The sequence below is a fragment of the Ursus americanus genome, chromosome 21 (genome assembly GCF_024610735.1).
Source record: "Ursus americanus isolate L20-20 chromosome 21, mUrsAme1.1.p, whole genome shotgun sequence".
Classification (NCBI taxonomy): domain Eukaryota; kingdom Metazoa; phylum Chordata; class Mammalia; order Carnivora; family Ursidae; genus Ursus; species Ursus americanus.
Window position 1 is genome coordinate 51,099,006 of NC_142147.1, and position 21,922 is coordinate 51,120,927.

The following is a 21,922-nucleotide window of genomic DNA, read 5'->3' on the forward strand; positions in this document are numbered from 1 at the left end:
GAATGGCCTCCTAACTGTTTTTCATACCTCCAATCCAATTTCCACTTTCTCTCTTTTTTTTTTTTTAGAGAGAAAGAGAGCATGCGAGTTCGAGTAGGGGGAACGAGAGGGAGACAGAGAATCTCAAGCAGGCTCCACACATAGTATGGAGCCCGACACGGGGCTCCATCTCACGACCCTAAGATCATGACATTAGCCAAAATCAAGAGTCGGATGCTTAACTGACTGAGCCACCCAGGCACCCCCACTTTCCACTTTCCAGAGAGGTCTTTTCAAAATGCAAATCATACTACGTCTCCCACTTGGTAGAAACCCTCCACAGCTCCCCACTACATCAGCGAATACTAAACTCCTTACTCATGGTCTACACAGCCCTGCATGTCTGCCCCCAGTCAAGATGTCCATCTTTATTTTTCCTACATGCATGGCTCCTCCTCTCACCGCACAGCCTTTCCCTTAACCATGCCTTAATGCCTGGAACTCTTGTGCCTCCCTCACCTCCCTCACCCCACTCTTCACTTAGCTAACTTTTATCATCCCTCGGGCTTGGCTCAAATGTTACCCGTTGAGGGAGGCCTTCCTCGATTCCCCCAGAAACAAAGCTCCCTTATGTGGGTTCCATGCTCCATCCATTTCCCTTTTGTTATACGTTCTCCTGATAATTGCTTCTTCAATGTCTGTTCGCCCTACTGGCTTCCAAAAGCTCTGCAAAACCAGAAACCAGGTACGTGTCATCTGTGTTACCACCTCCCTGGGACAGACAGCACCTAAGTACACAGGAGGCGGTCCATGTATATTTGTTGCTTGATGACTGGGTGAATGAATAATGAACTGAGTCCTAGGTTGGCATTAGAGAAGACTGTGGTTAAAACTGAGGCTCTAGGGGCGCCTGGGTGGCACAGCTGGTTAAGCATCCGACTCTTGGTTTCGGCTCAGGTCATGATCTCAGAGTCGTGAGATCGAGCACCATATTGGGCTCCATGCACAGCACAGAGTCTGCTTGAGATTCTCTCTCTCCCTCTGCCCCTCTTGCTCATGCTGGCGTGCACTCTCTCTCTCTGAAATAAATCAATAAATCGTAAAAAAAGGAAATCCTCAGGCTCTGAACTCAGGTGAAGGTAAATACTGTTGGGATCTAATCTAGAACCCAGACACAATATTGGAGATGAAGAGCCATTTTGAAAACTCAAGTCAATAAACATGGGGGGAACCCATCTGCTCAGGATGGCCGAGCAGAAAAACAGGAGCCTGGGTCTCTTATGGCATTATGGGAACACCATTCCTCCACTGGACTGGCCCCTGCAGACTTTTTTAGTATGAAAAAATAAACCCACTCATTTTTTTCAAAACTCTTGGGGAAGCATCTTTCTGCTGCTTGCAGCCAAGTGCAATCTCAAATGATAAAATGAATGTCACGTATGCCTCCTACCTTCTGTGTCCTTCAAGACAAGTGAACTTGCTTTGATTTATCAATGCAGCATCTGTGGTTGGGCTTCCTATTGGCCAGGACCTCTGCTGCTATTCCATTCATTCAGTCAGTCAACTGGTGAGTTTCTCAGCACCCAACTCTGCCAGGTCTTGGGTGCCAAGCAAGACAGCAGTGAAAGGGGAGGGAGGTGGCCCAGGACGTGGCAAAAATGGGCTGATTAGGCACTGATTTTGAATGGAGAGCAGACAAGATTTGCCGGAGGGCTGAAGTTGTGGGGCGGGAGAGAAGAGGGCTGAAGGAAGATGACTGCAGGGTCTGGTCTGAGAAACTCGATTAACATGGTTGCTGTTTATACCATGATGGGAAGTCTATGGAAGGGACAGATGGGCAGGCGGCAGTCACGTCAGCTCAGCTCTGGACATGTGTGGAGATGCGTATGGGACACACAACAGGTGTTGCAGGCAGTCTGATATACACACATGAATCTGAATTTCAGGGGGGAGTCCAGGCTGGAGACAGAAATGTATGAGCTGTCAGCTATAAAGCCATGAGGCCGATCAGATGCCAAGAAACTGAGTGTAGACAGACCCTGAATCCTGGGCAACTCCAGGATCAATTCAGGGTCAGACAGGCTGCCAAGCAGACCGTCCTCCCTCCCCAAATGCACGCATGCACGCATCATTCCCCAGAGGCCTGGTTCTTACCTCGGAAGGATGACCTAATTGGTCTGACAAAGGTCTGGAACCCTTCATGCTCCTCTGCAGACAAAGGTTTTCCGCAGTAGGGGCAGAATTTGAACGCTGCTTTGATACTTTTGCCACAGTCTGGACAGAAGGTGATCATGCTAGAAAACAAGAGGTGGAGGGAGGGAACAGGAAGCTGAAACCGAAACTGAATGCACCACCAGTGAGTCATCATCTGAACTCCCCATGGTGACGGGAATTCAAAAGGAAGAAAACTTATCCCGCTGGAACAGACTCTCTCAGGAAGTGGCCACTTCTGAAATGAATTCCTGCCCACTGCATCCAGCCTCTACCCACGCATCTCTCCCTTGTGGCCCAGGGCGGGTAAAAAGCAGAAAAATGCAATGTGAAACTGCAGCTTTCACGGGAGACACAGGAATGCCTCGGAGTCCACGGAAGTTATGCAGGAGATCTGCTCCAGTCATGCGAGCATGGAGGGTCTTCTGCCATGATCTGTGATGTTCATTTCTTGAGACACATGACAGGGATGGGAGAGACTGCGGATGCTCACCAATTAGCCTCATGCTCCCCTACACGTCCCAGGCCCCACCCCGCAGTTAGATTGGGGCCACGTGACTAGTTCTGGCCAATGGCGTGAGAGCGGAAGTCACTTCCCCGCCGAGGCAGGTAAGAGAGGGAGGGCCTCCTCCCTCGCCCAGCCGCAGCACAGAGGCCGCTGGAGGCCATGTAGTCCGGGTGGCGGAGCTGCAAGATGGAGGAGGGCAGCCTGGTGCACACTGGAATCTCACGATCAGTAAATAAACCTACGCTGCATGAAGCCACCGGGACTTCGGAGTTTGTTATGGCTCTACAGCCCGTCTTATCCTGACGTACTTAGTGAGACACAGTTCACCACATTATCCTCTAGGTCTTGTGTGTCTCTGGAATATTCCCTAACACTTGTAAAAATCAAAACGAACGTTACACATAGAGCCCATTACAAATGAGGACAGGACAGGAGTATTTATTTGCTGGGACTGCTGTCCCTAAACACCACCCGAGGGGTGGCTTCAATGACAGGAATGAATTTTCTCAGAATTTTGGAGGCTAGAAGTCTGAGATCAAGGTATGAGATGGGGCACCTGGGGGGGCTCAGTTAAACGTCTGACTTTTGGTTTTGGCTCAGGTCATGATCTCAGGGTCCTGAGATCCAGCCCTTCACCTACCCCCCCAAGAACAGGGCCTGGCCCACGGAAAGCCTTTTATGTTAGTGGTTGCTATTACCGTACCATGGTCTGTATCCAAATTATATTCCAGTTGTTAATGTTTCTATTTTTCCCACTCTCTGTCCGTAAGTCCTGAGCCTCGCAGGCCTCCCCATTTCCTCTTGGTCGTGACTTATGGAATTCTAGTGCTTGCCCTTGAAAGCCCCAGGCGATCCAAACAGTGAACGAAAGAAAGATCAGCCAGAGGAGACAAGGGTTCCTCTTCCCCTTGGTCTGCAGAAGAGCAGAAACCACACTGTGGGAGAAAATGGCCCTTCCTTCATTTCACACAAAGGAGTGGTGTATAACATCAGACGGCAAAGACTGCAGCCAAGTATCCTTCAGCCTCGAAGAAACCTGTAATTCTGACTGGTTGTGTCACTTAATAATTTACTGTCCTAGTCATGCCATTTAAACGGACATCTCTATTTTCTCGAAGGTACAAATACTGGTGAGTATTTTTGTTAAGCCACAGGAGTCACTCCACTTCTCCCTTCTCCCTTTTGGCCACAACAAACCTGAAGCCCTTGTGTTGATGTTGGAGCCACAAGATCAAAATTGCCTAGAGGATGGCTACCTTGAAGAGTTGTTCTAGACCTTGTTTTAGTGAGAAACTTGTATTTGGGTTAAGCCACTGAGATTTGGGGGTTGCTTCTACTGCAGCATAGTCTAGCCTCATCTGGCTAGCGTACTGAGACTTTGCTAGGTTACTTATGTAAATAGAAATATGAAAATCCAGGGTGCCCGGGTGGCTCAGTCAGTTAAGCGTCTGCCTTTGGCTCAGGTCATGATCTCAGGGTCCTGGGATCGAGCCTCACAACGGGCTCCCTACTCGGCGGGGAGTCTGCTTTTTCCTCTCCCTCTGCCCCTTACCCTTGCTTGTGTTCTCTCTCCCTCTCAAATAAATAAATAAATAAAAATTAAAAAAAAATATGAAACTTCATGGCTGTTTTAAGTGGCTTTGCTTTATGTGGAATTTTCCCCAGTGCCAAGTGCCTTGGCTAAAGACGGCTTCTAGGATGGGGCAAGAGTTTAACTCAGTGACCCTGGCATGCCCATGATAACCTTCCTCCTGGGAGTGAAGTCTGAGAGCAGCAACATAGAGAAGATGGAACAGGAGCAGGATGTGGGTGGGGGAAAGTCCTTAAGGGGCATGTCCCTGAGGGGATGGTACCTTTATGGGATCACGGTCTGGCCCTCAGATTCACTGGGCTGGCAACTCCATCTTAACAGTATCCTGTAAGTGAATAAAAATGGAGAGGTTGACTCAGGCCCACTTCACATATAAGTGGAAGATAATGGTGTTTATCGATCATTGGTGACATAGCCAGCATGTGCTAAGTTCATCCATTCATTAATCATTCACTGAACTCCTGATATGTGCTATCCACTCGGGATACAGCAGCGAAGGCAACAAACAGGCTCTTGACCAGAGAAAGCTCATATTCTAGTGGCAGAAGAGGAAATTGATAAACAAATGAGCAGGGGCGCCTAGGTGGCGCAGTCGTTAAGCGTCTGCCTTCGGCTCAGGGCGTGATCCCAGCATTCTGGGATCGAGCCCCACATCAGGCTCCTCTGCTAGGAGCCTGCTTCTTCCTCTCCCACACCCCCTGCTTGTATTCCCTCTCTCGCTGGCTGTGTCTCTCTCTGTCCAACAAATAAATAAAATCTTAAAAAAAAAAGAACAAATGAGCAACTGTTTAATAGGTCAGATGAAGGTAGTGCTATAGTCAACGCTCAAGAAATACGATGGAAGAAGGAAGTCTCAAAGTGAAGTCACCTGTTCAAGGTCACATGGCTAGGACTTAAACCCAAGGCTCCAACACTCAGGATTCTTTATCAACCATTCACCCATTTATTTTATTTATTCAACAAATATTTACTGAACATCTGCTATGTGTTAAGAATTGCGTCCCTCGGGGCGCCTGGGTGGCTCAGTCGTTGGGCATCCCAGGGTCCTGGGATGGAGCCCCGCATTGGGCTCCCTGCTCTGCTGGGAGCCTGCTTCTTCCTCTCCCACTCCCCCTGCTTGTGTTCCCTCTCTCGCTGCCTGTCTCTCTGTCAAATAAATAAAATCTTAAAAAAAAAATTGCATCCCTCCTAGAATGTTCTCAGACACAGCACAGCAAAAGAGCTAAAGGCTGGACTCCACCTACCCGCAGGAAGGACAGGTGTCTAGATAACCAAGATTCGCCCAGGCCCCCCCCCCTCCAAAGAGACCAGGGATGACAGGTGCCCTGTCAAGCTCCCCACTAGCTCAGCCCACCTCCGTCGTAGCCCCGACCACGAAGAGCCAACAGTGGCTTGCAGGGGTCGCAAGGCAGGTCGGTTATCCCGGCGACCAGAAGTTTCTTTCCTCGAGACCCCAGCCCCCAGGGGCTCTGTCTCCCCCAAAGGATCGTGCTGACGTCACAGGCACCACAACTGCACTGTGGTCAGTGGATCGTGAGACCTCCTCCTACTCCGTCCCACCTTCCCCTCACCTCTGGACTTTGTGAGCGGGACGGATAGCCAGACGTCTGCGGCCAAATTCTTCGACCCTTCCCTGAGAGTAGGACTCACCTTCTTAGTTGTCCCGCGCAAACTTCCGGGTGGCGGAAAGCGCTGCGCGCGCATCCTCCACCCGGAGGGAGGACAGCGCCCGCGCAGGCGCTGCTGACCTCCAGTCGGCCCTCGGGCTGTGCGGGGGAGGGATTATTTCCTCATCGCCCGTCCCCATTCCACCCTCTTTTGGAAGTCTCCTTGTTCTACTGCGCATGTGCAAACTTGGAGCCAATCGTAAGGAGGGATGAACTACGAGGCATCTCTCCGCCTATCAGAGAGAGGTCATATTATCCTTTTCCCGCCTCGACTCCGCCCCTTACTTCCAAGCGTCTTTTCAGGAACTGCCTGCTAAACGCGTTTCCGTGGCAACCCTCTGTCGCCTTCAGGCCGGAGGGCGCTGATTAGGTTGTCGTTCGACGGTGTAAAAACTGGACTACAATACCCACAGGCCAGGCCTCCTGGTTCCGATTTTGTTTCTACTCTATTTCCCAGAGTGCTCAGCGGAACCTCTATGGCCGAAGAAGCGGGTGAAGATAGGAAGACAAGGGAAGGAGCCCGCACAGTCTTCTGGGAAACGGAGTCCTCGAGCTGGCGCGGAGTCTCCTGGGTGGAGTAGTTTGAGGAAATTCACGCGGCGCCGGAAGTGGTTACGAGGCGCGAGTGAGAGGAGTTGGGTCAGCGTCTCCCTGCCGGCGGGAGTCGCGTCTGTTAATCTGGCCGATCGCAGTCTTGAGGTGAGGAGACGCCGAGGCTGGGGTAGCTGAATACTCCGGAGGCTTGGGGTCTCGGTCCTTCCTGAGGGGTGACGGAATGCCACGAGGCGATTTGGCAAGGGGCGCGCCGTCTTGGGCAGTAGGTGGGGTCTTGAAGGCTGTCTGTTTAGAGCCTGATCTGGGCCAGGCTCTCGCTGAAACGGTTTCCAGTCCTCACCGGAGCCCTTGAGAGGGGCGGTTATATTTTATTTTACTTTTGAGTAGAGTCTGAGGCCGAAGGAGGGGTTGAGTTGCCCGAAGTTGAAGCGGGGCAGATCTGGAGGAATGAATGAGTGGGAGGAGTTCTTGTGGAGGTCGAAGTATTTCGCAGTTGAGCGCCTCCTGTGTGCCAGGCGCCGCGCTGTTCTCGCATTTCCTCCTGTGATCTTCGCAGCAGCGCTAAGTGCAGCTCCTGGCTTTTATCGGCTGGCCCCCTTGGCAGCATCTTGGGAATCACAATTTTTCAGAGTTTAGAAAGTTAATAGGCTGCATATTTTATAGTTAGGCAACACCCCAGCGGATCTGGGGCAGTTCTTGGAAATCCATTATTTCTGCCGGGAAAGGCGTGAATCTTCACACTGTTCATAGCCTGTGACAATTTGGGTTCAGTTTTGCCGTCAATTTATGAATAAAGTTCTGGTTTTCAGAGCTTTTTTTGGCTTTTAGAGTTACAGATATGGGACTGTGGATCTGTTTCATTTGTCCCATTTTGTACATGTGGAAACCAGGCGCAGAGAGTGTGAATAATCTGGATTTAGTCATGGCCCCACACTAAGAAGAAGTAAGACTTCCCAACTCCAGGGCCTAAGATTTTTCAGCCCTGTAATTGGCTCAAGTTATTCTGACAGCCTTAATGACCTTGAGCTTCACAGACGGGCCGCCATTTCTTCTGTCCCAGGGCTCAGTGGATGAGATATGGACAGAATGATGTGAAAACTGTAGACAGAGGTCTCAGATTTAGATGTCTATAAGGGTCAGGCAAATAAGGTAAGGGAGAGAACACATCTAGAGGAGGACTGTGGGGCATCAGGGAGCACTTGTCCCATCTAAGGGGGGTAGCTTTAATTAGGCACCAACTGACAGCTCAGTGGGCCAAATCTAGGATTTTTCGGAAACTGGAAATAGAATTTTTAAGCGAAATTTCCCAGTTTTCAAGTTTGAGACTACTTAAAATAATTTTCTTTCAAAACCTCCTATCTGCCAACACTGTGGGGAAAAAAAACCAAAAACCAACTAAACAAAAAAACAACACACCAAAACCCCACATCTGTGGACCAAATTATACTCACAAGTTAAGGCTTAACCTCCATGATGTGAGGAAAATCAGTGACAAGTATATGTTAGCACTTACAAGTCTGCCACATTGCCTTATCTGCGATCAACTCTGGAAAGCCTCGAAGATCATTTTTTCCATAAATTTGGTATCCAGACCTGACTGGAACTGCTTAGAGTTATAACCTTTAATTATCCTACCTAGAGTGAATATTTATACCTTTCACTCTAGAAATATCGACGTTTTACAAAATACTGCCTGTCCCACACTGCACTGTGATTTTAATGAAATATATTGTATGTATGCTGTATCAACTTCTAAAAAATCTGAAAATTTCTGGGGCGCCTGGGTGGCACAGTCGTTAAGCGTCTGCCTTCGGCTCAGGGCGTGATCCCGGCGTTATGGGATCGAGCCCCACATCAGGCTCCTCCGCTATGAGCCTGCTTCTTCCTCTCCCACTCCCCCCGCTTGTGTTCCCTCTCTCGCTGGCTGTCTCTCTGTCAAATAAATAAATAAATCTTTAAAAAAAATATGAAAATTTCTGAACCTCAAAGCACATCTGGCCCCAGAGGCTTAAGAACTGTGGACCTGTCATTAAGTCAATCCTGCTGCTTTGTGATAGGGAGTGTTTTCATCACTCCATCGATACGTGCCAATTAGGAAATTCACAGTGGCTATCGAAGTATAAGCCCTATGGTACAGTGTTTTGTATCTTATGGGTCATGAAAATAGCTCAGTGGGCAGTGGCCATGATTTTTTTTTTTTTAAAAGAAGTAAAATAGAAGAGACTAGAATAGAAAATGGATCCTGGTACATTCTACTTTGAAAGATTCAGTATTATTTCATGAAGCTTTTGTTTACTTATGTGTGTGAATGAGTAGTAATGGTATATATTGTTTTTGTTACTGTGGGTCATGGTTAAAACAAAAAATTTGGAGAAATCTTGCTATTATAGAAATAGCAAGTTTTGGAGGCCAACTCACCTGGCCTCAGATCCTAGAGATGGTAATCAGAAATCCCAGAAGTCATCTGAGGTGTTCAATTAGACATTGTGTTCTGTCAACAAACATTTAAAAAGTGTCTACTGTGCTGGGCCTGAGACACAGTAGTGAGCCAGGCGGAAGGTCCCACCACCTTACTGGGCACCTCTCCCAAACATATAGCTACTGACTGTAACAAGTGCCGAGAACGGTTATGAAGTTCCTTTGTAGGCTCTGACGCACAGTGGGAAGGAGGGGCTGGGGTAGTTTCAATAAATACAAAATTGTTGTGATTCCTGCAGGGAGCCTAACCTTCAGCCTGATCTTCCTACTTCCGGACATTTTGGGGGCTCATCCAGCATGGCCAGGGAGTCAGCCCTCGGAGGAAGGGAGACTTTGCCCCAGCTCCCTTGTCCCCCCTGCAGCCCTGCCAGTGGGGAACGTAGAGGGAAAGGAGAGGGAGCTTAAACAAGACCTCCAGCTGCTGGGCCCTAGTTGACCGTGACTGAGGTGAGTTGAGGGCCCCTCTGTCCCAATCAGTCATCCCCAGAGCTTGCACAGCTGGCGTACCTTTATTCTGGGTTCATTGTCCTCTGGCGGCCCCCAAATGATCCTCTTGTTAGGCTGTCGCTCCCATGCTCAGTACCCTTCCAGGAATCCTTACTGCTTATAGCATAAACTCCACATTTCTCAGCACGATCCTGCTTGATCTTCTCTGTTTCCCTAAGTAACCGAAACTCCCTTCTTGGCTTCAGGGTAAAATGTTACACTGTACTTCCCAGATTCCCAGCCTTTGCTCAGGCTCCACCCTCAACCAGAACGCCCTACCCGCCATCTCTGGCTGGTAAGTCTTACACAGCCTTTAAGACACACCTCAATCCCCCCACCTTCTCTGGGGAGTCAGCTTTTCCCGGCTCTGCTCCCCCATAGCACCCCCTGCTGCCTGCACCATAGGGCAGATCCACCTGGATGTGGTTGTTCCTGCCCCTGTCTGTCAGCCCCACCAGACAAGGTGCTCCTTCGGGACAGGTACTGATTGGGTCTTACCTCTGGCCCCCAGGGACCAGCACAGGCCTGGTACACAGGAGTTCTTCCTCTACCTGGTAAATACCTGCCTGTCCTTAATGACCCAACTTGAATATCTCACCCGACCAGGAAGCTTTCCCTGACCCCACGGCAATGTTCTTACGCCCTTTCCTTGCCACAGCCCTGGATACCCCCTCTGTCAGCCCTATCTCCTTACACTCACTACCAGCATCCCTGAATGTCCCCTCCAGGCCAGGGACCGGGTCTGCCACCTCTGTGCCTCCAGCATCCTCAGATGGGTCTGGCACACAGGAGAAATGACTGTTGAATGAATGCATGCTCTGACTGTGCCACTGGCCAGTATAAAACTCTCTGTGGCTCCCTAGTGCCCCATGGATCAAGTCCAGGGTCTTCCCACACCCTCCACCACTATTTCCAGGGCTGCTGCTGTCCAGCCAAGTTGAGGAGTCTGGGGAAGGACGCTTCTTGGGACTCTCTAATCTGGCTTCTGCTGCAAAAACCTCTTTGGCTAATCCCTTCCGACAGGGTATAGACAGCAACAGTGTCAACTACAACTAAGAAAACACTCACTCAAACCTCTTTTTTTTTTTTTTAAATATTTTATTTATTTACTTGACAGAGACACAGCCAGCAAGAAAGGGAACACAGGCAGGGCGAGTGAGAGAGGAAGAAGCAGGCTCCCAGCCGAGGAGCCTGATGTAGGGCTCGATCCCAGAACGCTGGGATCACGCCCTGAGCCGAAGGCAGACGCTTAACGACTGCGCTACCCAGGCGCCCCCCACTCAAACCTCTTTAAACAGTCAGTAGATTCTGTGGAGCACAGAACCAAAAAGGCCAGCGGGGGTGCCGGCTCGATGCACCAGCTCACCCAGCGTGGCCAAGACCCAGTTATCGTCCCTATCTCTCAGCCCCACTACCTCTTGGCTCCATCTTTGTCCTGAAACAGCTGCCAGGACTGCACGCCCCCACGTGCCTCCTACGGGTAGGCTTTGTTCTAGGCGCTGTATCTACACAGGAGGGCACCAGCTGTTGTGGTCCCTGCCGTCACGTGTAGCTCACCTGTTTTTGGGGGGTAGGCGCGCATCTGTTCGCGAGGGCTGCTGTAACCAAGTGCCTTGGACAGCAGAAATGTATTGTCTTAGTTCTGGAGGCTAGAAATCTGAAGTCAGGATGTCAGCAGGGCTCCTTCCTTTTGGAGGCTGCTGGGAAGAATCCCTTCCATGCCTCTTGCAGCTTCTAGAGGGGCCTGCGTTCCTTGACTTGTGGTCACATCCCTCTGATCTCTGCTTCCGTCATCACCTTGCCTTCTCCCTCCTTTGACTCCTTCTGCCTCTTTTTTTTTTTTTCCAAAGATTTTATTTATTTATTTAGACAGAGAGAGACAGCCAGCGAGAGAGGGAACACAAGCAGGGGGAGTGGGAGAGGAAGAACCAGGCTCCCAGAAGAGAAGGCTGATGTGGGGCTCAATCCCAGAACGCTGGGATCATGCCCTGAGCAGAAGGCAGACGCTTAATGACTGAGCCACCCAGGCGCCCCGCTTCTGCCTCTTATAAGGCTATCGGGCATGACAGTCAGGGCCCACCTTGATCATCGGGGAGAACCTCCCCATCTCAGGACCCTTAACTTGTCACATGCCCCTCTGAACCCTGACCCCAGTCCCGGTGTCACTGACAGCATGTCACATTTTAGGAATTTGTTCCCCTTGGGGATGCAGCCATGGACTTCACCTTGGAAGACTGGGAGCACCTGGGGCTGGACCAGGGGGACCTGTTCTGGGACACAGCGCTGGACAACTACCAGAACCTTTTCCTACTGAGTGAGTGTCCACTCCAGCCCCGGGGGCCTGGTCACTGCCCTGTTCAGTGGTTCCTGAGCGCCAGAGAACCAGCATGACGTGGCCCAGCAGTGCCCAGCTGGCCACTTCTGGCCACAAACCCACCTCCGGGGACATTGGCAATGCCCGGTGACCTTGCTGATTGTCAGCACTTGGGAGTCGGGGGTGCGCTCCTGGCATCTTGTGGGGAGAGCCCAGGCTTGCTGCCACACGTCCTGGAATGCAAGGACAAGCCCCTACAGCTGAGGATTATCTGATCCCAAATGTCAGGAGTGAGAAACCCGGATCAGCCCCTGCCTGCAGCTCTGGCCTCCTCAGCACTTTCCTCTTTGTCCCTGTAGAGCTGACACTCAGAGTCCTCGCATCTGCCTTCCCCTCTGCTAGAGGACTTGTCTCCTCCCTGCCCCCAAGACGGCCTGTGAGCCAGTCCTCCTCTGTCTCCTGCTCTGCTCACCCACCACCCCTGCACTTGCTAACTGCTCCTTTGATGCTCTGTCTCCTGCGGCTGGGACGGGCGCCCTCTGAGGGCAGGGGCTTTCCACCTGGGCTGCTTGCTGGTACAACCCCTGTGTCTGGAACAGACGGTACCTGCCTTGGGCACTCACCGAGCGGCGGCTCAGTAAATGCAGGAGCAGCTGCGTCAGGAGCCAGGTCTCACACTGGGACCGTGCTGCGAACGGTCCTTCAGTCCTGCGGTCACCCCACGAGGAAGTCTGACTCCCTGTTTGGTGGGCCCTTCTGAAATCGAGGTCCACAGAGGGGAAGTCACCTTCCCAGCTATGCTGAGGTCCCCGCAAGCACCCTGTGTTTGGTGGTGTACAAGGAGGACTCGCAGGACTCAGCATGTAGTTGTACTTCCAGCCATGACGTATTACAGAGAAAGGACCCAGCACAGGCAGCAAAGGGGAGACCAGAGCCAGCTTCCAGAGCCCTCTCCCTGTGGAGTCACACAGGATGCATACCGAAGTGACAACATGTGTGAAATGTCTACCAGGGATGCTCGTTAAAGAGACTCAGTGCCTGTAGTTTTTACTGGGGGCCGGTCACAGAGGTGCAGTCTGCCTGGAATGTACCAGAATTCTAGACTCCCAGCAGGAAAGCAGGTGTTCAGCATGACCATTAAGGCGCAGGGGGCCCCTCTTCTTGGTTTGGGAATGCTGGCACCCTCCTCAAATCCAGATTCCCAGACACCAGCTAAGGGCCAGCCTCGCAGATTTTCTCTAAACTCTGCTCGATGTCTGCTGCAGAAGCAGCTTCGGGGAGGCTCAGACCTCCGTGTCTTTTCTATCTTTAAACCACGGCCCACAGTAAATGCACGCTTCCCTCGACTCCCCTGTGCATGTGTGTGCACATCCAAGCTGCGTATTAGCTGCTCTTGCTAATGCCACAAGCAGCAGCTTAAAACAATTCTTACAGTTCTGAAGGTCGGAAGTATGATGCGGGTCTGATGGGGCTAAGCTCAGAGTGTGCAGGGCTCGATCCTTCGGGAGGCTCCAGGGAAGAGGGTTACTTTGCCCCTTTTCAGCTTCTAGACATGCCTGCATTGCTTGGCTCACGGGCCTTTCATTTTCAAGCCATAAGGGGCTTTCCCTCCACTGTAGCTTGGTCTCCCCCCCCCCCCATATTACCGCTCTGCTCCCTTCCTTGAGCAGTTTGCAGAGGGCAGAGCGCAGGGCCGACTGGGCCGTGGGAACCGGCATGTTCTGTCACAGGCCTGGCCCGCGGAGGCCTCAGGTGATGCGGGCTCCCTGTGTGCATGTTTGAGCCACGGGTGGCTGTGTAAGTACGAGCCTCTCCACCTGGCAAACTGGTCATTCCTCGAGAGCAGCTGCAGGTCCTCTGTTTCCCCAGCCCTGGCTGTCACAGTGCTGATTGCCCTGGATGGTGACTGTCTGGGTCCCTCTCCTCCACTGGACTGGGAACCCAGCAGGGCAGGTGTCCCCAGAGTCGCCCAGTGCAGCATCTGGCCCTCAGGAGTGGTACGCTGAATAAAGCGTTGGCTAGGCAGGAAAGCCAGAAGGTTCCCACTAAGCAGCTGGCTGGCCCTCCATGTCCTGGTTGATGACAGTGCTCTTCTCTGCCTGCAGACCCCTCCAAACCCAAACTGACCTCCCATCCAGATGGCACTGAAGAGCCGAAGGTGCTGGTGAGAGAAAGCCCAGAATCAGCGGGCCCTGGTGAGTGGGCAGGGAGGGGAGGGCAATGGGCCCGCGGGACATGGCCCTTTGTATGCCATCCGTCTCTGGAAGTTCCATCCAGACCCAGAACGTTTATCCAGACATCTTTTTTTTTTTTTTTAAAGATTTTATTTATTTATTTGACAGAGATAGAAACAGCCAGTGAGAGAGGGAACACAAGCAGGGGGAGTGGGAGAGAAAGAAGCAGGCTCATAGCGGAGGAGCCTGATGTGGGGCTCGATCCCCTAACGCCGGGATCACGCCCTGAGCCGAAGGCAGACGCTTAACCGCTGTACCACCCAGGCGCCCCTATCCAGACATCTTGACCCTGGACTGATGCATGTTGCTCTGCCAAGTGTTGGCTTCTGTCTGCTCATCCCGGCGGGTTGGGACCCTCCCTCTGCCAGCCTGTCTTGTCTCCGTCTACGTCAGTGTTCAGCGTGTGGCTGTTCTGGTGCCTTTCCTCGGTCTCCTCTTCGGTCCTTTCACGCTGAGCAGGAGGTGACCTTCCGGGCCCTGAGTCCGTCTGTCCACCTTCCTGCCTGTGCCCCTGAGCCCTGCGAACCCCCAGTCTGTCCCACCCCTCTTTGTACAGGTGCGTCCCACAGGGCACAGTGGGTGGCTGCATCTGTGAATAACTCAAGCCCAGGCCTAAATGCAGCCAAGAACATTTGTTCTGGTCTCTCCTGAGGGCCACGGTTTCTCCGGGGGGAGCAGGTTAGGCAGTGAGGGTGTTAACCTGGTTGAGGTGTCCCCAGTGGGAAAAGGCAGAAGCAGGGGCCTTGCCTGGGGCACAGGAGGCTTTTCTCATGGTCAGATCATTAACATGAGAAGGGCCCCCAAATCAGAGACCACAGGGCTGTGGCCACATGGCTCAGTCTCGGCCTCCACCACCCAGTCAGGACGCAGTTCTGTTCTTGGCTCATCCCTTGTGACCTCATGAACGTGGACCCTCTGTAGCCTCCTGTCAAGCGCACCAGTGTTTGTGTGTAGGTGACCAGCCCCGGCACAGGATCCTGCCACCTCAACAACATATGCTGTTTCCAAACACGTGTAGCTGTGCCTTTACCAACCAAATCGGCCCTCCAGTGGTAATAACTGTACTGTGTTATCATCATTTATATCTCTCTTCCTGTTAAATGGCGCCCTTCTCCAGGAAGTGGGCCATAGCTGAGGGGACGATGGCAGAGAATATCTGCTGAGAGGCTCCCCTTCCCAGTGGAGCCCTTCTGGCTGCCCAGTTCCCCACTTAACTGTCCTGGAAATAGGCTGTTTCCTGTGATGCCAGTTCCAGCCAGGTCACCACTTTGGCCCCTTCTCCTTCATCGCCTTGGGGACAGGCTTACTGAGGAGCCATCACCCGTTCTCCCTCTTGTCTGTCCTCGCCCTGCAGCTCCTGACTTTTTTACCCCAGAGAATGGGAGACATTTGCACTTTCCCTCTCTTTCAGACACGGCTGAGGTCAAGAACTGTCTTCTGGCCCCAGACTTCTTGGAAGAAGACCTCTCCCAGGAGATCGTGGAGACATTTTCCAAGGATGGCCTCTGGAACTCCAGTTGGGGGAAAGCCTGTGTAGACGAGAGTTGGTTAGATAGTTTCCTAGGAGATCCAGAAAGTTTTCTGAGGTCTGACTTTGTTACCAACAAGGAAAGTCCCACAGAATACAGGAGTCATGAACTCAAGAGAGACCTCGGTCCTGAGTCCCTCCTTTCCACAGGAGAGGATTCTATGATGCACGCTCTTCCTGAAAAGAGCCCGGCACCAGCTACATCTCCGGAACGTGGGAATGACTTTGGCTGTGACTTAGACCAGAGCCAGCAAGAGACTATCCAGGAGGAAGATAAACTGTATAAATGTAGTGAATGTGGGAAGAGCTTCAGCCAAAGTTACCACCTTATCCAGCACTGGATTATTCATACCAGAGAGAAGCCCACTGTGCATAATGAGTACGAGGAAGGTTTCAGCCAGAGTTCTTGCCTCTTTGTGCCTCCGATGACTCACACAGGCTACAAATCCTGTGTGCGTACCAAGTACGGGACAACTTTCAGTCAGAAAACACACCACCTGTGGCATCAGAAAAGTCATACCGAAGAAAAACCATCTAAGAATCAAGATGGTGACCAGCCCTCGCCTGCTGAGCATCAGAAAACCCACACAGGGGGTCAGTCCTACAGATGTAGCGAGTGTGGCAAGAGTTTCAGCCGAACCTTTCATCTTACTCAGCATCAGAAGACCCACACCCGGAAATGCTATGAATGTGCCAAATGCAAGGCGACCTTCAACTTCCGTAAATACCTCCTCCAACACCAGAAAATCCATGCTGCGAACACTCCCTCCGAGTGTCAGGAGTGTGGGAAGGCCTTCAGGCGAGGCTTGCTGCTCATCAAACACCAGTCTGTTCATACCGGAGAAAAGCCTTACAAATGTGATCAGTGTGGGAAACCCTTCAGGAATATCTCCACCCTAAAGATCCACCAGAGAGTTCACAGTGGAGAGAAGCCTTACAAATGCAGTGAGTGTGGGAAAGCCTTCTACCGGAACACTCACCTTAATGAACATCAGAGGATTCACACTGGCTACCGGCCCTACAAATGTCCCAAATGCATCAAGAGTTTCAGCCGGCCCTCCCACCTGATTCGACACCAGTCCATCCATGCCACAGAAAAGCCCTACAGCTGCGCCAAATGCAAGGAAACTTTCAGCCACAATGAACACCTCGTGCAACACCAGAAAATGCACAGTGTGGAGACACCCTATGAGTGTCAGGAGTGTGGTGAGCGCTTCATCTGCAGCTCTACCCTGACTTGCCACCAGACTGTTCACACCAGAGAGAAACAAGGACTTGGTGAGAGCGGGAGGATCTCGATTCAGGACTCAGAGCAGAGAGAGCAACCCAGGATCGGTGAGAAGCACTTTAAGTGTAACAAATGCGAGAAAACCTTTAGCCGCAGCAAATACCTGACTCAGCATGAGAGGGTTCACACCAGGGTGAAGCCCTATGAGTGTAAGCAGTGTGGAAAAGCCTTTGGCCAAAGTACACAGCTCATTCGCCACCAGAGCATCCACTCTGGGGCAAGGCGGTATGAATGTGGGGACTGTGGGAAGGCCTTCATCCACAGCACTTCCCTCACCAAACATCAATCTGTCCACAAGAGCGAGCACCCTTTTAAATGTAATGAATGTGGAAAGACCTTCAGTGAAAGTGCACATCTCTCAGAACATCGGTTAATTCACACTGCAGAGAAAATCTTTCAGTGTAACAAGTGTGACAAAGCCTTTGCCCACAGTAACTACCTTACTCAGCACCAGAGAGCTCATGCTAGAAAGAAGTCCTTTGAGTGTAACGAATGTGGAAAATCATTCCATCAGAGCTCGTGCCTTTCTAGGCATCAGAGAGATCACACAGGTGAGAAACCCCATAAATGCAGTGACTGTGGGAAAACCTTCAGCCTGGGTGCTCAACTTAATCAACACCAGAGAGTTCACACCGGAGAAAAGCCTTATGTTTGTCAGGAATGTGGGAAAGCTTTCAGCCAAAGCTCGTGCCTTTCTGTTCACCAGAGAATTCACACTGGAGAAAAGCCTTATGTTTGTCAGGAATGCGGGAAAGCCTTCAGCCAGAGCTCGTGCCTTTCTGTTCACCAGCGAGTTCACACTGGAGAAAAGCCTTACGTTTGTGCTGAATGTGGGAAAGCCTTTGCCCAGAAAGCAAATCTGATGCAGCATGAGAGAGTTCACACTGGGGAGAAGCCTTATGCCTGTAGGGTGTGTGGGAAAGCCTTTCGCCTCAGTGCCCATCTCAGTCAGCACCAGAGAGTTCACACCCAAGAGAAACTAGCAACGTCAACCTTATCAGCCCTTTGCTGCAGGTCTCAGCAGACATCAGCAAGTTCACACTTACAGGTAACAAGGAGTTAAGTGGAGAGTAACAAGTAGCAATACTTCCTACAACTGGGTGGCAGCAAAGTCCTGGACATCTGAACATGGTTCCTCTGAGTCCTAAAGTTGAAATCATCACATTGTAAGCTCCCTCCCCCCAAATAAATACATCTCTTTATCCATATACAGTGATTAGAAAATTTGTACACAGGTTTCATGAAAACACAGTAGTTGAGAAGCTGTGTAACATGGGAATTCAGAGGTAGACCCAAGGCAGTTGGCTGAGTTAAATCCCAGCACTGACATGTACTACCTGATTGATCCGGGGAGAGTCATGGGACCTCCTAGGGCCTCAGCATCCTCATCTGTAAAATGGGCACAAGACAATTACCTACCTCAGAGGGTGTTGTGAGGATAAATAAATAGATGTAAAGAAGCACTTTGAATTGAGTGCCCAGCACATAGTAAGTACTCACCAAATGTGAGCTACAAATACTTATGAGGTACAACAAATGTATTAAAAAGAAGGGAAGAATTAGCAACCCTCTATTTATTGCAGTTAATGTTCTTGCTAATACTATGCGGTGGCTTTCATTTTTTTTTAATGTTATTTATTTATTTGAGCAAAAGAGCATGAGCAGGGGTGAGGTGCAGAGGGAGAGAGAAGCAGGCTCCCCGTTGAGCAGGAAGCCCGACCTGGAACTCGATCCCAGGACCCTGAGATCATGACCTGAGCCAAAGGCAGACGCCTAACCAACTGAGCCACCCAGGTGCCTCATTTTTTTTTTTTTAAGATTTTAATTTTAAGTAATATCTATACCCAACATGGGGCTTGAACTCACCACCCTGAAACCAAGAGTCATATGCTCTTCTGACTGAGCCAGTCAGGCACCCTTGCATCGCTTTCATTTTTTTTTTTTTTGATAGTTTTTTTTTTTTTTGAAGATTTAATGTATTTGAGAGAGTGAGTGTGAGGTAGAGGAAGAGAGAATCTGAAGCAGACTCCGCACTGAGGGCAGAGCCTGACGCGGGGCTTGATCCCACAACTGTGAGATCACAACCTGAGCCTAAACCAAGAGTTGGATGCTCAACTGGCTGAGCCACCCAGGTGCCCCACATAGCTTTCATTTTTAAAGTTTTCTCTAAAATGCCCCTGGCTAAATTTGGATCCCAAAACCCAGCACCTTGCTCTTTTCTTTAACAAAAGTCTAGCCTTTTCCTTCCCTCTGCTCTGTTGTACTTTCTTAATTAACCCACAGAAGCCAAGAAGAGCATGTAAACTAACACCAAATAGCTAGAACTTTCCACTCCTAACCTCTAAAACCTCTCACTCAAAAGGACACCCTCCCACATATACATGCCACCTCTTCCCATAATTCCCTCCCCCCATTTAAAGTTGGTAATACAGCATGAAGCCCAGTTTGCTGTGGGAGTTAACGGTATTGGAAGCAGTGGGATTCATTTGGGAAAGCTGCATTGTGTATTGCCACATGGTTCACAGAAGATGTGCTTGATGGTGGAAACTGTGGTATACAAAAATGACGGCTAGAATGTTCCTCATGTACCTCTTGTCCAAGCCACCCAACCACCAGGTGCTTTGTCAGGCTCCAGGGTAGGGAGTACCAACACGGTAACCCCTGCCCTTGCCCTGAAACTTCTGGAATCAAAGGGAAGTGGATGGCCCCATTTCCACAGAGAAGTACCGTTTGTTTACAAGTGACATCTTAAAATGCCACATTCCCTCATGTCAGCAAGTTCTGGGACTGTGGGAGTGCTGGAGAGCCCAGCGAGGACACCATCCTTCCTGTTGGAGCCCTCACGTCAACTGCTTAACCTTGGCCAGGCCTGTTCTACAGCTGTGACACCTCGTGGAACCACACAATCAGCTCCCTCTTATGACATCTCAGCTCTGGGTTTTTGTGTCTCACCCACTGAGTGACCGAGTGACATGTTTCCTGAAGCACAGACCAAATCTAATGAAGACCCTAACACTTTTGATATCTTTCATGTTTTTGGTGTTAAAAAAGCAGAGGAGTATGTGCTCTGTGCTCTTGCACCTTGAGTTCTGGTTGGTTTTGTTGTTGAAACTGGCACGGATTGGCTGACCACTGGGCCCACACCACAATGGGGAACATACTGGTTTCCAGATGGACGAAACATCAAACTCCCTGCACGTGGTCCCCGCCCTCCAATCGCTGTGTAGTCTGCGAGACAGGCCTGTTAGCTCTACCAAAGGGGCAGCGCAGAGGCAGGAGCTCAAACTGATGAGTGTGTTCAACGAGAGTTTTGACACCAAAGATAGAGGCCAGAGGCCCTGTGGAAGATTGGCAGCCATGGTGGGGGGCAGTCTCTGTAGCTACTGACCTGTGTTGCTGTGGGCCAGTGCGGAAATGCCCTTCATGTGTGCCTGTTGGTTCTCTGATTAAAGTTTGGAGTCTATAAGCGTTGGTTGCTTCTTTCGGCCTAGTGCCACGTACCTGGCCAGATGCTGGGCGCGCAGAGGCCCCCATGCCTGCCAAGTGCTTACGTTCTGCAGGAGGAGGGCTGCTTATGGTGAAAACTGGCCCATGAGAGGGGTGGTTATGTCCGTTGTCCCACAGCGGGGGTGGGGCATGGACACCGGGGAGCCACACAGTTTCAGCTGGTCCTCAGATCCATCATCAGACCACACTTCATTCTAGTGTGATCCTGACTGGGGAGAAAGCATGGACCGCATGTCATTCACTCCTCTCTGGTTGTAAAGACACAGCAGGCCTCAGGCTCAGATAATCATTGTAGCTAGAAATTAATATTATTTTCTACTCGGTGTTTATTTTAGTTCCTTTCTCCCCCTTTATCCTTTACTGACGAGATACTAGTTGTTATGGCAATAATAGAAAGTCCTCTTTAACAATAAATCTGTTTAGGGGCGCCGACTCTTGATTTTGGCTCAGGCCACTGAGATCTGAGCAAGCAATAGAGATCTTGCAGTGCTGTCCTCCAGGGACTCCCTGGGAGGCTGGGAAGTGCAGCAGTCCTGAAGGAAGTGGTTCCCCACCTTGTGCCACCATGACCCGAATGACCACAATGTCCCATGCACCTCGTGTGCACTGGGGTACGAGATAAAAGCTGTTGGCATTGCTGATTGCAGCGAATGTCTCTCACCTCTTAAGATCCATGCTTCACCTCCTCAGTGGCCCTGCCTTCTCTTGGGGACACATGTAGAGTTCTGCGTCCCCCTACATTCCATCCCCTGTTCTAGGCAAAGAATATATGGCCTGGTTTGGCCAATCAGCACTCCCATCCCTGACCTCTTTTTCCTGCTGGGCATGAGCAAAAAATGCACGTAGCCATCACTGGCACAGCCCCCTAGGTAGAGCTGCTAGGGATGGCAGTCGGTTAAACAGTGCCCAGAATTCACACGCATCCAGAAACACAGAATGTGGTCTTGTTTGGAAGTAATTAAATGATTGAGGTGACATTATACTGGGAATAGGGTGAGCCCTAAATCCAACCACTGGTATCCTTACAAGAGGAAAGGCCACAGGGAGACACAGAGAAAAAGGCCGTATGAGGACAGAGACCGAGGTGGGGGTGACGTGGCCACAAGCCAAAGATCACCAGAAGCTGGAAGAGGCAAGGAAGGATCCTCCCCTAGAGCCTTTGGAGGAGCACTGCCCTGCTTACACCTTGATTTTGGACTTCCGGCTTCCAGAATTGACACAATAGCTTTCTGTTGTTTTAGGCCAGGAAGTTTGTGCTACTTTGTTACCACAGCCCTAGGACACGAATACAGGGACTCGGTCTTAGATGAATCAGCGTTTCAGGAACTCAAGTAAGCAGACAGGACAAAGCTTGGTGATACTCTTGAGCTCCTGGATCAAGCCCTACCTGAGCACATTGGACTTCGAAGTTGGCTAAAGCCCACCATGCCCCTGTTTGTTTAAGGCAGGTGGAGGTGGGTTTTCTATTCATCCCAGCCAAAGAATTCCTGGCTGATAAACTGTTTTAATTCACCACTTCATTCCTCAGTCAGAAAAGCATATCAATACATCGAGAGTGGGAGACATCAATGAATCC

General features: G+C 50.8%; 2 protein-coding genes across 6 annotated transcripts in view; one reads left to right on the top strand and one right to left on the bottom strand.

Annotated features, from left to right (window-relative positions):
* Window positions 1-6,107, bottom strand: part of VRK3 (VRK serine/threonine kinase 3) — a 32,927-nt gene extending 26,820 nt beyond the window's left edge. The window contains exons 1-3 of one of the 4 annotated variants that reach the window (XM_045772207.2): window positions 5,861-6,107; window positions 4,552-4,614; window positions 2,134-2,273 (exon numbers count right to left, since the gene is read on the bottom strand). In XM_045772207.2, coding sequence (XP_045628163.2) covers window positions 2,134-2,272 — 139 coding nt within the window. In that variant the 5' untranslated portion in view covers window position 2,273; window positions 4,552-4,614; window positions 5,861-6,107. Of the gene's footprint in view, window positions 1-2,133; window positions 2,274-4,551; window positions 4,615-5,849 lie in introns of all 4 variants that reach the window. The other 3 variants (XM_045772205.2, XM_045772203.2, XM_045772206.2) reach the window with 3 other exon arrangements.
* A 431-nt stretch (window positions 6,108-6,538) lies between these two features.
* ZNF473 (zinc finger protein 473) lies at window positions 6,539-20,305 on the top strand. Of its 2 annotated transcripts, XM_087870996.1 has the most exons (5): window positions 6,546-6,655; window positions 9,229-9,436; window positions 11,663-11,789; window positions 13,895-13,984; window positions 15,435-20,305. In XM_087870996.1, exons 3-5 carry the CDS (start codon window positions 11,690-11,692, stop codon window positions 17,900-17,902), a joined length of 2,658 nt encoding a protein of 885 aa, XP_087727122.1. In that variant the 5' UTR covers window positions 6,546-6,655; window positions 9,229-9,436; window positions 11,663-11,689; the 3' UTR covers window positions 17,903-20,305. The 2 variants fall into 2 exon arrangements, with proteins under 2 accessions (XP_045628096.2, XP_087727122.1); XM_045772140.2 differs by lacking the exon at window positions 9,229-9,436 and having other exon boundaries at window positions 6,539-6,655.
* Window positions 20,306-21,922: the final 1,617 nt, after the last annotated feature.